Below are 12,445 nucleotides of genomic sequence, written 5' to 3' on the forward strand. Positions count from 1 at the left end.
ACTGATCAACGATGTCTGGCCTTACCCAGCTTGAGAGAAGAGCAAGTGCTGAAAAGGCTTATACTTCTTAAGTTCTATATATTTGCACAGCAGAGGTAGGTTTGCAAGCTAGATTTTTAGTTGATACGCCTCTGAGTAATACACGTATGGCTCTACTTTCATCCCTGTTCTGCAGTATGGGGGAACCCAGCTGTAACCCAGCTCCCATGCAGGTACATCCCTTTCTGGGAACCTCAGAAGTAGAACGTCTCAGTCAGGCACATGAATATTGCACTGCAGGTTTACGCCAATATGGATGTGGCATATATCAGAGAATATAAAGGCAACTTCTGTAAGCTGACCTTCCTACTACCCTGTTTTTTTTTTCTTCTTCTTCTTCCTGTTAGTCTCATGATTCTTCATCTTCCATCCAGTGCCTGAATTAGTCTCTCTGTTTACATACGTATCTTGCTTGCTTGGTTTAGCTGTAAGTTGAAACTCTGGGTTTGCAGCATTTGCTGTCTTTTCATTGGGAGGTGGGGGGAGTGCTTTTTATTTTAAAATAATCTTTGATGCTTGTACTGTGAGGTGACTTGGGCCTGTGAAAAGGCTTTTCCCGGCAAGTTTTCGGAGGAATGTCTCTCTTCTTACCCATTTGGATAAATTTATGCTCCTTCTAATTCTCTACCTCTAAAGCTAATTCTCCCTGTGAGAAGATAAGATAGGTTTCTCAAGTGGAAGCTTTGATTTCAGGGGCATATTTGCATTTTACAGTATGTATTTCAAGGATCAACCTATATCAGGTGTTTAGAGTACTCAGCTGTGTCCTGTGTCCTTTTCTTTGTACCATAGTGATTCCTAAACTAGGAACACCACCACCATGTAATTGCAGTTCTAAATTACAATCCCTATTTATAACTCGCTGTGGCAGGGTCAGCCTCATTTTCTGAGGAGTTGCTTCTGTGCTATCCCTTAACTGAAAATCATAGGAAATGTAGTGTTTCCAGTTTTAAAGTATTTTGCTTTGAAAGTGTAAGTTTGTAAAGAAAGCAGCTTATAATGGATGCTAAGTGGATTTCATTGAATTGCTGTTGCAATTGTGCATCCTAAAGTTTTTTGTTTTGTTTTAGTTTTTTTCCCCACATCATCCAGAATTTGAATTTTAAGCTGCTGACAAGAATGTAATAGAAATATGTGAATCAAAGTTACTTAGTATTGTCTAGCTTTGTAGCATTTAAAAGAGAAAAAAGTCACAGAACTGTGGGAGTTGGTCCCAGACTGAAGAGCTTATAATGCTACTTCTGTTGATGTAGGGGAGGAAAAAAGAAATTATCTCTGCTTTGATCACTTGTTCAGTGTTTATTCTGATAAAAATCTTGCTTCATTGGAATGTCTGTTCTGGAGCAAATTGTTTTATGCTACTTGTATCATGTTAGCTGTTGTAGATGAGGCCCCCTTGACTTGCTGTTTAACAATTTACTAGGCTACAGTAACAATGAATGAAAGATGGGTGAATGGTTAGGCTTTCTTAGATTACTATTATTATTTTTTAAAGCAGACAGATAAATGGGACTTGAGCTACGCGCGCACAGTCCTTGCTGTTTGCAGACAAGCTAGAACTACAAAGGGATAAAAATCCCAAAAAGCAGGTCAGATTTGTTTGTCTTCATTGGATTTATGCATTGCAAAAGAAATAGAGGAAAACTATAGAATATGTTAATAAATCTAGATTTTACATTTAGTGACTGTGTCATAATGCTTGTAGGTACTGAACACTGCAAAAAACCCAGACACTAGATAGTGGCTAATAGTTTTTTTTTTAGTTTAATGTTCTTAAATACCATGAATATACCATTAGTGATGACCTAAAATGAAATGCATTAAGGTACAATCCAGCTTTTGTAGCAGCTTTCTTCTATTTTGAGCATCTCTCCAACTCATTTTAGATTGCCGCATGGACTGTTGTACCTCTTGGTCAACATTACGGCCCTGTTAGGATGAGCCAGTCAGGATTTCTGATTTGTTAGCCAGGGGATTAACAGTGCTGCCTCCGGGCAAGCCTGCAAGCGGGTAAAGAGGCGCTTCGCTTCTCTAGGATTGAGTTTAAAACCGTCCAGGTTAGAATTCATGCTTTGTATTTCAGGGAGGTTTTTAAAGGTAAGTGAAACTTGTCATGGAAGGCAGGAGCAGTCCCACCACATACGTTCTGGAGTTGTAAGAGCTCCATAATGTAGGGCTAGAAGTATAAATCGTATTAACAGGTGAGCTTTTAGGCTCTTTGAGGCTGAAAACTTTGGAGAACCAAAACAGCACCTCTGATTTTTGAACTCAGTGCTAAATTGGAGAGGTCCATATATTAGCATTGCAAAATGCAATCAGTTGTGTAATGTGGTGTGGTTAGTATTTTGATTTTTCAAAATAACTAACTAAGATTTAGCTAGCTAACTAGCTAAAAGGTGCATGGCTGTTCTTTTCAATGAAGTCACCTGGTTTTGCGCACTCATCTAGGATTTTTGTGAGGTAAAACAGTTTAAAAACTCAATCATTGCTGACTAAGTTAAAAATATTAAAACTACTAAGTTGGTACAGAACTTTGCATAGAAATAACCTGGACCTAAGGTGAATGCTGTTGAACTAATGGCATCAACTTCAGCAGACCTTATCAGGGCTAGCTCAGTAGACAGAACTGGAAAGGAATTGATGGATACTTCCGATTTTTGTGACAGTACCAAGGGCTCAGAGGTGGTGTGAATATGATACAATTGTAGAGGATAATGTAGGATATCCTGATTTACTGGATGAGTGCTCCAGGGAGGGAGGGAACATTCACAAGAAAGAATTAAAACTAAATTCTGTAAGTAAGTGTGCTTTTATTTAATTTAATGTGCCTCTTCTAACACTGAAACAGTGTATTTTAGGCTGATTACTTCAGCTTAGTGTTACAATGTTAGGAAGTAGGGATCTTCTGCTTAGGATTAACTTCACAGTTCATTCCTCTGCAGGAGTGGGTGTTCTTCTTCCTAGATCTGGTCAGATGCACTGAAGAGGTAAAAGTAGCTGTGGGAATGAGGAACCTTTTTCTTTGAGAAGCTCTGCCTGGTAATACAGGGGTGATAAACATAAAACGTCCGGAGTAGGGAGAGAGGAGAGAACAGATGAGGTGTCAGGAGTCTTGCAGCAAATTCACGGAGTTCGGTGGTGTGCCTGCAGAGATGCAAGGGCTGGAGTGTGCTTGATCTCACGGATGCCGTTTTCACAGTCTGTCAGAGTACACCGAGGTTCAAGCAGAGTTGGCACAAGCAAAGCAGCAGCAAAAGCTTCTGCCTTTAGGAGGAAATCCAGACTCTGCTTGTTTTGATCAGCTAAGAACGTGCCCTGTACAACAGGGAACTTCTAGCGGCCAGCCCAACTTGTCAGCTCCAGAAGAATGTGTGTGTGTGTTCATGCTTTATTCCGTTTTGGTTAGTTGGCAGCTTGTACTGGTGCTGCCAGTGCTTCTGTTCTCCAGCTAAAGGTAGAGCTGGGGCTGGGGGAAGGGAGGGGAGGGGATCGGTTCAAGCAAAGCAGGCAGCAGCATCCTGGAATCCAGACAAAGTACAGCAGCTGGGAGTGGCTGCAACATGTTTCCTGTGAGCTCCAAGCTGGGTCGTATTGCATTTTACCTGGCTTTTTTTCTATTGCCTTCATAGACGGAGCACTAAACACTGGCACTTTGTCATCTAAAGGTGGCTTAGTGGTTGGGATATTCATGATCATCATAGAGGACTTTGAGTCAAATCTCTGGCTTCTATGCAAAAGCAAATTGAGATCTAAAATTTGTGGTTACTATAGTAGATACAAAGTGACTTGTGGCAGCAGTAGAAGAATCTTCCCACTCAGTTCTACAGTGAGCAGCAGCCCTTAAATATTTTTAAACCTTTTTAATGTGAGGGCCATATGCAGAAAGAAAATGTAAGTATGTATGTATTAGAGAGCCTTGTTATGCAGGGAACAGTGCCAGTTTTTTCCTAAATTTGGCTAATAGTTACAGAGGCTTTTAGTAAAACTTACATTGAGGTAACTGGGTTTTTCTACAGCAGGAAGTGCAAACTTGAGAACGTTAGCTGCTAAACGCTAATTCATGGCATGAAGCTTTCTTAATGAATTAATAAACACTGCAGTGTCTGTTCTGTAGAACACTGCAAGAGTTCATTTGAGTAAGTCTTACCACTTTTGATACTTTTCTAGCATCTTTTAATCCTTACTACTTTTGACTCTTCTCTTGCAAACCTTTGGATATTACCTGTCCACTCAGAAACATGCCATTTAAAGCCATTGAACCTTTCTTGCAAACTATCAATTCCTACAAATTTCGGGACAAAGAAAAGGTCTGCTTGTAGCATAGATAGTGATTTTTAAAGGATTTAATAAGCCATGTATAACGGTCTATCTTTGCTAGTTTAACCTTTGGAACGTACTGTGCACTCGGGCAAAGTCTTTGCTGGTGGTCAGGTATTTTGCTACCCGTTGATGTTGCTTGGTACAGACTACAATGTTTTGATATATTGCAAAAGTGGAAAGTGCCCTTTCCTTTAAAAAACCCAAATTGTCAGAATAGCAGCACAGGAAAAAACCCCACCAGAATTGTCATGCAGAATAGCAGTTGGCTGGCAGAGAGCTAGCACAGAACTGCATCTGACAGTCTCTGCCTAACAAAAGTCCAGCTGCACAGAGATGCCTGCAGCTTTTTCCCTGACAAATGTCTGGGCTTGCTGTTGTATTCCCTTCTTTACAGCATTGGTTCTAGCTCTGCTTCCATTGACGCCCCTCCCAGCTGGGGCTTGCTTTCGTTCTTTGCCTCTTTGCTGCAAGTACTCCTAGCTTCTGTGTACCTTACTGGAGACTTGTCCTGCTGTGATCTAGCAATGGCTGGTAGGCAGAGATTGGCTCTTAGCCCTTCTTGAAATGAAATGAAGTTGGGTTCTTTGGTTTCTATTTCTGTTTTGTAATGTAAGGAATGTGCAAATACTTGAGGAAAACCAGCCAATTTCTATTTTTACCTGGGTCAGGCAAATACTACCATTACTTGTTTATATTCTCCCACTCAACCTGTAACCTGTCTCTTTCAGATGTGAGAGAGTATGAAAGTAGGTTGAAAGTTGTCTTAGCAAAAGTGTCTTTAAAATGAGGTGTTTACCTCCTTCCTTCTGGGTTTCAGGATAGCGTACTTCCTCCCTGTAAGTCCGTGTGAGTTAATGGTGGCTCACCCCAGTAGTGACTAGCCCCTGTGTAGGCTTTTTCAAGGTGTGCAAGAGCAGCAGCATCACGGTGGTAGAGATTGTTCTGAAACACTGCATTTTGTGTGGCCTCAGTACTGCAACCTTCGGCAAAAACAATGTTGATTCAGTATTTAAAAGGGAATGTTTTACTCAACTGATCCGAATAAATAAAATGCTTCTTACAAGCAAATTTTAGGAACCGGACTAGTAACACTGGTGGGGAAACACTTGGCGTTGGATTCTCTTCCTAAATCTGACAGCACTGAATCTTACTCTTAAACCTAAGTTTTGATTATTCTGTTTCTTTATGGTGTTTTTGTACTGTGAACTTTGTATGAGCATTCAGTGAATTCTCTAATTAAATGAGATTGAAGGTCTAGAAGGAGGGAGTTCCAGTACCACTACTGAGTCCGTTACACTTCAGACGTGGAAGCTGCAGCAAAATGGCTAGCCCCAGAACCTGGATGTACAATATGGGCTTTAGATTATCGTATGACTTAGAGGAAGGGGAGAGACACAGACATTTTTTTCCATTGTTCTTACTAACTTTTTTAATGTTAGCTTCAGTGTCAGAGAACGCAGAGCCTACACCTGAAGAACAAGACAAGTCGCTTGACAAACCAAAGCAGAAAAAGAATCGCTGTTTCATGTGCAGGAAGAAGGTTGGACTTACTGGTAAGAATTTCTGATTTAACTTTTCTTAGAGAGAGACTGGTTTAGGCTTTGGGCCTTTGAAAGGTTCTTCTCTTAAGGGGAAAATGGGGCACGGTCATCTCCATGTTGTTGATTTGAAATAAAACTTGGCCAAAGGTGCTTTCAGCTTAGGTCCCACTAGATTTAGTCACTTATGTATTATTTTATTTTTCAGCTTCCTGTCTTTAAGTGAAATTCGTAATTCCAAATGCTTCCCTCTGGAAGTCTGCTTAGCTGAGGAATTGGATGATAGTTTGCTGCTGTTCACTAACAGCTTTGCGGTGGTTCAGTGAAAGGGCCTAAGAAAACTTGAGTTCTGCGGGGTGAAGATTCATAAACAAAGAGAAAGAGCAGGAGGTCTCTAGGAATGCGTTTTGTGTAGTGTTTCATGTGGTAGGAAGGGAATGGTCAAGACAAATCTTACTGTCATTGCTTAAAAATGTATTATTTGTGATTCTTATGCTTTCTGCAGCAGGGGCTCTTTGGCTGATTGACACTGGTGACTGAGATTTATTGCTAGTGAGTGAACACATTCAGGATTTAAAACAAACCAGTATAATTAAGAATGTTGAAATGTCTAAGCTAATATTTCTGTCCACAGGGTTTGAGTGTCGGTGTGGAAACGTTTACTGTGGTATGCACCGTTATTCAGATGTACACAGTTGCTCTTACAATTACAAAGCCGATGCTGCTGAGAAAATCAGAAAAGAGAATCCTGTAGTTGTTGGGGAAAAGATCCAGAAGATCTGAACTGCTGCTTCTGCTGGAATACAAAATCCTCTGACCATCTGCAGAATAAATTGACTTGAGCTTTTTTCCTTAGTCATCAGGAATGTAGAGCAGTGTATCTTGCCTAGACCTTTTAATCATGCATGTCATCAGATGAATAGATTTTTTTGTTTTTGTTTTTTGTTTTGAAAATGACTCTGAACATTTATTTTCATTGCAGTTTTCTGTGGCTGAAGACTTAAGTAAACTTTACAAGTATTATCCTTTAAGATCATTTTAATTTTAGTTGAGTGCAGAGGGCTTTTATAACAAACGTGGAGAAAATATTGGAGGGCTGTGCTTTTCCAGGATAAAACATGCATGCGTTAACTTTGCAGTTTATTTTCTTGTTGTATATAGCTTTTCTCTGCAGCACAATTTCCTTTTTTTTTTTGATAATGCCTTGTATGGCACAACTAGTTATCAGTAACTGAATGTATTTTAATCATTATGGCTGCTTCTGGTTTTTTTTCCCATTAACGAGAGGTTATACATGTTCGCATATTAGCTTGTTTGCACCCTCTACCTATTTATGTATGAATCATTTGTAATGAGAGTGTGTGCTGAGATTGTCTGCGTGTTGTTTTTTTTTTAATTGGTTTTTGTTTTTGTGTGTGTGTGGGGGGAAGGCTGTATGCACTTCACTGACTGCAGGTTTCATTGGGATTACATCCATCAGTCTGTCTGTACACAAATATGAAGAATGATCTGAAGTATCTGTGCTGTATTTATGTTTATCCACGTCTTAACTTTGATTAAATAAAATTTAAAAAAATTTGAGCCCCTGTGGCTGTCACTGGCATCTGTAATTTGGATTTCTCTTGCTTTATTTTTGTGGGGATCTTCCATTGATGTTCCTTTACTTACAATATAATATATACTTACTGTATTTATCCACAGAAACCGTCCATATCCCAATGCCAGCTAACTTCTGATTTATTCTTGTTTACCTTTCCACCTATAACTATCAGAAAGACTACAATTTCCAGAAGCTTTCTACCTTGTGCATTGGTACGTTCTGCGCAGGGAGTTCTCCGTGCTTCCTGTGCAGCGTGTCACTCGTGCAGGAGTTGGGGTCGTTAGTGACAACGTACTTAAGCTGGGGGCAGACCTACAGGTAAAACAGATGCGGCCAGTGACGAGGCTGTGGATCCACGCATGTGGTTCTGGTTCTGGGAAATACAGCTGCGGGGTTTGTGATCCAGTATCTGACAGGCAGCACTGCACAGACTTCTTTGAAGTTAGGTGAGAGAATGGTTCTTGAGACGGTTTCTCCAGTGAGATGTCCTTACTTCTGAGGTTTTGAAATCCGTAGACTTCAACGTTGAACACTGCCACAACCACCTTCCGCGCGCTCCTTAGTGGATCTACAGGCTTGTAAGTGATCCCCATTTGGGGGTAGGAGGAATTGTTCTTTTATCGTCTTGTGAGGGTGCTCAGTAACTTTCTTTTAATTAAGACTGCCTGTCTTGTCAGATCAGAGTCTGTGCCTCGACCGTTCAACCACCCTGGTCATCCATATAACTTCAAGCTTGAGTGGTTTACGTAGTACCATGGTAACTTCAGCCGGTGCTACTTAATCACCAAACTTAACAGTCCACTCACTAACATAGAACTAATTCCTCTCCAGATGGTACTGATCTGCAGTTGAAATTTCGCTTGGTGACTTGCTGCTGCTTTCAAGCATTTGTGAAATAAATGAGATTGCATGGTTTTATTTAAAATGTTAAATTTTTAATCAAAGCTGGCTACATCCTTTAAAATTCTGAATGCTCTTTAAAAGCTATGGCTGGCAATTAGTAGATAAAGCACTACATTTAGCATATAAACACTATGCAGCAGAAGGAGCTTTCTCTATCAGATAGCTATGGAAAGTAATTTGCAAGACCCAATAATAAATGAAGTATCTTGTGCTTGCAAAAATGGCTTAACCACAATCTATGAAGCACATGGTTTTTATAGTAAAAGAGGGAATAAATATAACTCTTTCTGGCAAGTGTCGGTAATGGTCTGCCTCTTTATGGGTCAAAGATCCTGTATTTCCTTAGAGCATTTGCTAAACTTCCTCGTACACAGCACCGAGCGTGGAGGAGCAGCAGCGTCTTCTCTTTCGTGGGTGTTCCTCAGTTTGCGTTCTTCTTTGCTGCTACTTCCCCGTTCTCCAATCCTTCTCTTCTCAGTTTGACTCCTCCCTCTTCCCTATTTCTGGTCTCTCTCCTCCTTTTAGGAAAAGTGTCTTTTTCTCTCCCCTATGTGCCCTCCCCTCCAATCTGCCTTTCATCTGACAGGGGTAAGTCTTAGAGAAGAGACGCTGCAGGTCTCATAATGGGGGGAAAACCAATCCTGTTTGTATTTTCTGCTATCTGAGAGACTGAAGGAAGAAAAGGTACAAGAAAAGCCACGGCCTTTGGAATTCAAATTAACCACCGCCCATTCTGAAGCGACAACCCTTCCGGCCCTCAATTGTACGGTAGGAAACGTGACTGCGCCAAGAGGAAACCTGCCTTGCAACGCTGTGGCAGTACCGACGGCGAGGCAGATCAGCAGCGGGCAATTCTGCTTCCACACGTATCGTTCTCAAAGCAATCTCATAAACCTCCTTTGGCCTGGCTTGTGCATATTTCTCGGAGTTAAGAATACTGAGAGAGTCTAGGGTCCTGATACGTAAACTTTGCGTTTGGACTGGAAATCCACCTTTCCCTGACACTCAAGAATTGCGGGCGATCTTTGTTTGCTTTGGCATTGGCTCTGTGTTATCGCGGTGGTTGATCTGCTTCTCGATCTGGGTAACTAGTGAAGCTTTATATCTTGTGGCATCAGCTTGAGATTAGCAGATGAACATTCTAATTAATACCGGCACGTTCGCAGCACTACACCGCACTTGAGTGAATCTGTCTTCTCAAGATGCACAGTGTGTATTTGAAACACGCTTTCAAGATGTTTTTGTTTTGTTTTTGGAACGAGCAGGTTATACACCCAAGTCCTACAACCTTGGCATGAAACCACTGCGTTAAAAACGCTTCCAACAATCAGTGGTGTGGAGTTGTACCTTAGGTACAGGGATTTTACAGGAAATTTTACAGAAGTCTGTGCGAGGCATTGTGTTATTTAAATAAGAATCCCTTTCAAAAGGCACCATGTCAGCTTGCGTCTCCACTAGTGAAGAGCTGTCACAGATGGGCTGTTGTCAATGGTGGTGTGTCATCTTACACTGAATATCTGGCTCTACAGCTTGCTGCATTTCTTCTAATGAGTCTTTTCTGCCAAAAAAAAAAAAAAGTTGAGCAGGAAACCAGTTCTTTGACAGTCACAAGCATCTAACCATTTTTATTGGAAAGGGGTGGTCTTTGCTATTTAGTTCTAATTTCAAGGACATTCCCTCGTTGGTTCCTACTTTTCCTGAATATGGGTGAATGTTCTCCTGCAGGTGGGAGAGAGCTGGGGCTGGGAGCAGAGCGACCAGCCTCCCTGCTCTTTACGGTTGGTGGCACACATATCTCTGTTTTTAAGCTGCTGGAACTCTCTGGAGAAAATGGAAGGACTCGGTCAGGTGCAGCGTTACAAAACTAAAAAAAGCACGCGAAGTGGGGTTTCAGGTGCGAGTTGTGCAACTTGCCGAAGGCTGCTGAGCTCCTGGTGGAAGAACGGCTCAGCGGGGGCACCATCGTTTCGCCGTCGCTCTGGCAGGTAAGCCACCCCTCAGAAGGTAAACGAGCGGAGTCACCTCTGGTCTTGGAGCTGTCTGCTCGGATCCCCCCCCCGCAGCGACGTACCTGTTGAAAGAAGGCCTCAGTTTCGTGGGAGGGTTCATTGAGCAGGAAGAGCCTGTTTCTCCACCGGGTTCCACCTCGCCGGGAACAGTTACAGCTGCTGACTCATGCAAACCTCTGGCACTAATTAACCGCTGCCAGAGGGAGCAGGCAGAGGGGTGGGATGGAGACGGATCGGCGATTGGTTTGGGGCTGAGGACGGAGGGTGGGATTTGGTGCTTCTGTGCTCTGGGTTACAACATCTGGAGAGGACCTTCCTCCTAGGAAGGCGCGTAGCAGCCCGGGAGGTGGGGGCTCTCGTCCGTAAGCAGGGACTGCTCGGTGTTTAGCATGTCTTTCATCCAGGTAGACAAGGACTCAGATTTTCCTCTCCAAAATCTCCCCTACGGGGTTTTCTCCACTAAGGAGGAGGTGAGTAACAGCAAACTTTGTCCTTGGGGTGGTGTGACTGTTCCGAGGCTATGAATAAGAACAGAAATTCCTGGCAACCTGGGATAAAGGAAAACTTCCCAGCCTGAGACGCTTGCATGGGCTCCCTGACTCGACAGCAAAACTGTAGCTGCCGCATTGTCTTTTTTCTTAATGTGGTTATTTTGATGACAGCTTCTTCAAAATTGCACAAAAGAAATGAAAAGTGTTAATACTTATGAGAAGTACTTTGGCTAATACATACAGTGGTTTTTGTGTGGTTTTGGCTGTTTTTGTGAAATCATTAAATTTGCGTTTGATCCTTTCACTCTCTCAGTAGAGGCACAGCACAGTTCGTGCTTTTTTTTTTAACTCGAGCCCTCGTTTTCTTTGTGACTGAGTGTAATCACACCGTCACCCATAAGAAGCCACATTAAATATTTATTTTAATTTACTGTTAATTCTGTAGCGCCCAGTCCCTCTTGCACAACGTGAACTGACATAAGGGAAAAGTGAAGGCTGAATTGAAAAACACCGTATTTGCAAGCGAGCGTTGTCTCTCGCTCTGTTAAGAGCCTGCCCTTGGTGAGTTTGTTTGGTGGCTGCAAAAGCATTAAACCAGGGCACAAAATGTGTGTTTCACTTCTGTCTTTGCAGCTGACCCGTTGTGTTTTATTGGGCATACATTTATGCAACAGTGCATTAAACATGTAAAAGCGCGTTACGTTTAAAGCTGTGCCCAAGGGCTACAGACTGAGCCAGCTTCAGGCCTTATATTTTATGATCGCATAAGAAAACGTGATTCAACCTTTCTTCCGAGGAGGTAGCTCCCAGTTCCCGTTTTCGTGAGAACTGAGCCCAGCTAGGCTGGACCTCACACCTCCGAGTGCCTGAGGGGATGGAGCCCTGGCGATGGGTCCTCCCGGAGAAAGGGAAACGAGCCAAGAGCCGCATCTCGGAAGGAAGAAGTGGAGGATTTATTTATCATTGATCATGGAAACTTCATGATTATCTCCTGGTTTCTGCTGTCTCGGCTTATCCATGTGGGTTTAAAAAAAAAAGAATTTAAGCTGGAAGATGGTGTTTTCTGATGTGGTATTTTCCAAAGATAAAACCCGAGATGGTCCATTTAATCTCTTCCTAGATGTGCGTGTTGTTATCTAGCAAATTTGGATTATTTTTCTGCCTTCTCCAGTAACTGTTCTCTTCACTCAAGCCCTATGAAAAGACAGCCAAGGACTGATGGAAATTATTTAGGAAAATAATATTCTAAAGGTAGCCCAATGTTTTAATGATTTCAAGCTAAAGCAGTTGATGTCATTCCTGACTATCCCAGTTACAAATTAACCTGATATGACCTTTAGTTTTTTCTGCAGGAATGTTTGCTGAATAAATACTTATTATCGCATTTGGAAACTTGCTTAGAAATTAAAGGTTAAAAAAATAGGTTTAATAGTATGGATTTTCATAGATGGTTATTCCCATTCGGTAGGCTAGTTTTCATAATGACTGTAGCTAGTTTGTCTTTATTTGCCTAAAGACACGAATAATTGAAATTTGTCTTTGTAC

At 41.8% G+C, this 12,445-nt stretch overlaps 2 protein-coding genes across 2 annotated transcripts in view; both read left to right on the forward strand.

Annotated features, from left to right (window-relative positions):
• The window catches only part of ZFAND6 (zinc finger, AN1-type domain 6), a 36,493-nt gene extending 28,986 nt beyond the window's left edge, over positions 1-7,507 (forward strand). The window contains exons 6-7 of the mRNA XM_009330891.1: positions 5,799-5,912; positions 6,532-7,507. Coding sequence (XP_009329166.1) covers positions 5,799-5,912; positions 6,532-6,680 — 263 coding nt within the window. The 3' untranslated portion in view covers positions 6,681-7,507. The remainder of the gene's footprint in view (positions 1-5,798; positions 5,913-6,531) is intronic.
• Positions 7,508-10,798: 3,291 nt separating this feature from the next.
• FAH (fumarylacetoacetate hydrolase (fumarylacetoacetase)) overlaps positions 10,799-12,445 on the forward strand; it is a 17,193-nt gene continuing 15,546 nt past the window's right edge. Inside the window, exon 1 of the mRNA XM_009330893.1 lies at positions 10,799-10,879. Coding sequence (XP_009329168.1) covers positions 10,799-10,879 — 81 coding nt within the window. The remainder of the gene's footprint in view (positions 10,880-12,445) is intronic.

The sequence above is a fragment of the Pygoscelis adeliae genome, unplaced genomic scaffold (genome assembly GCF_000699105.1).
Source record: "Pygoscelis adeliae isolate BGI_AS28 unplaced genomic scaffold, ASM69910v1 Scaffold318, whole genome shotgun sequence".
Classification (NCBI taxonomy): Eukaryota; Metazoa; Chordata; class Aves; order Sphenisciformes; family Spheniscidae; genus Pygoscelis; species Pygoscelis adeliae.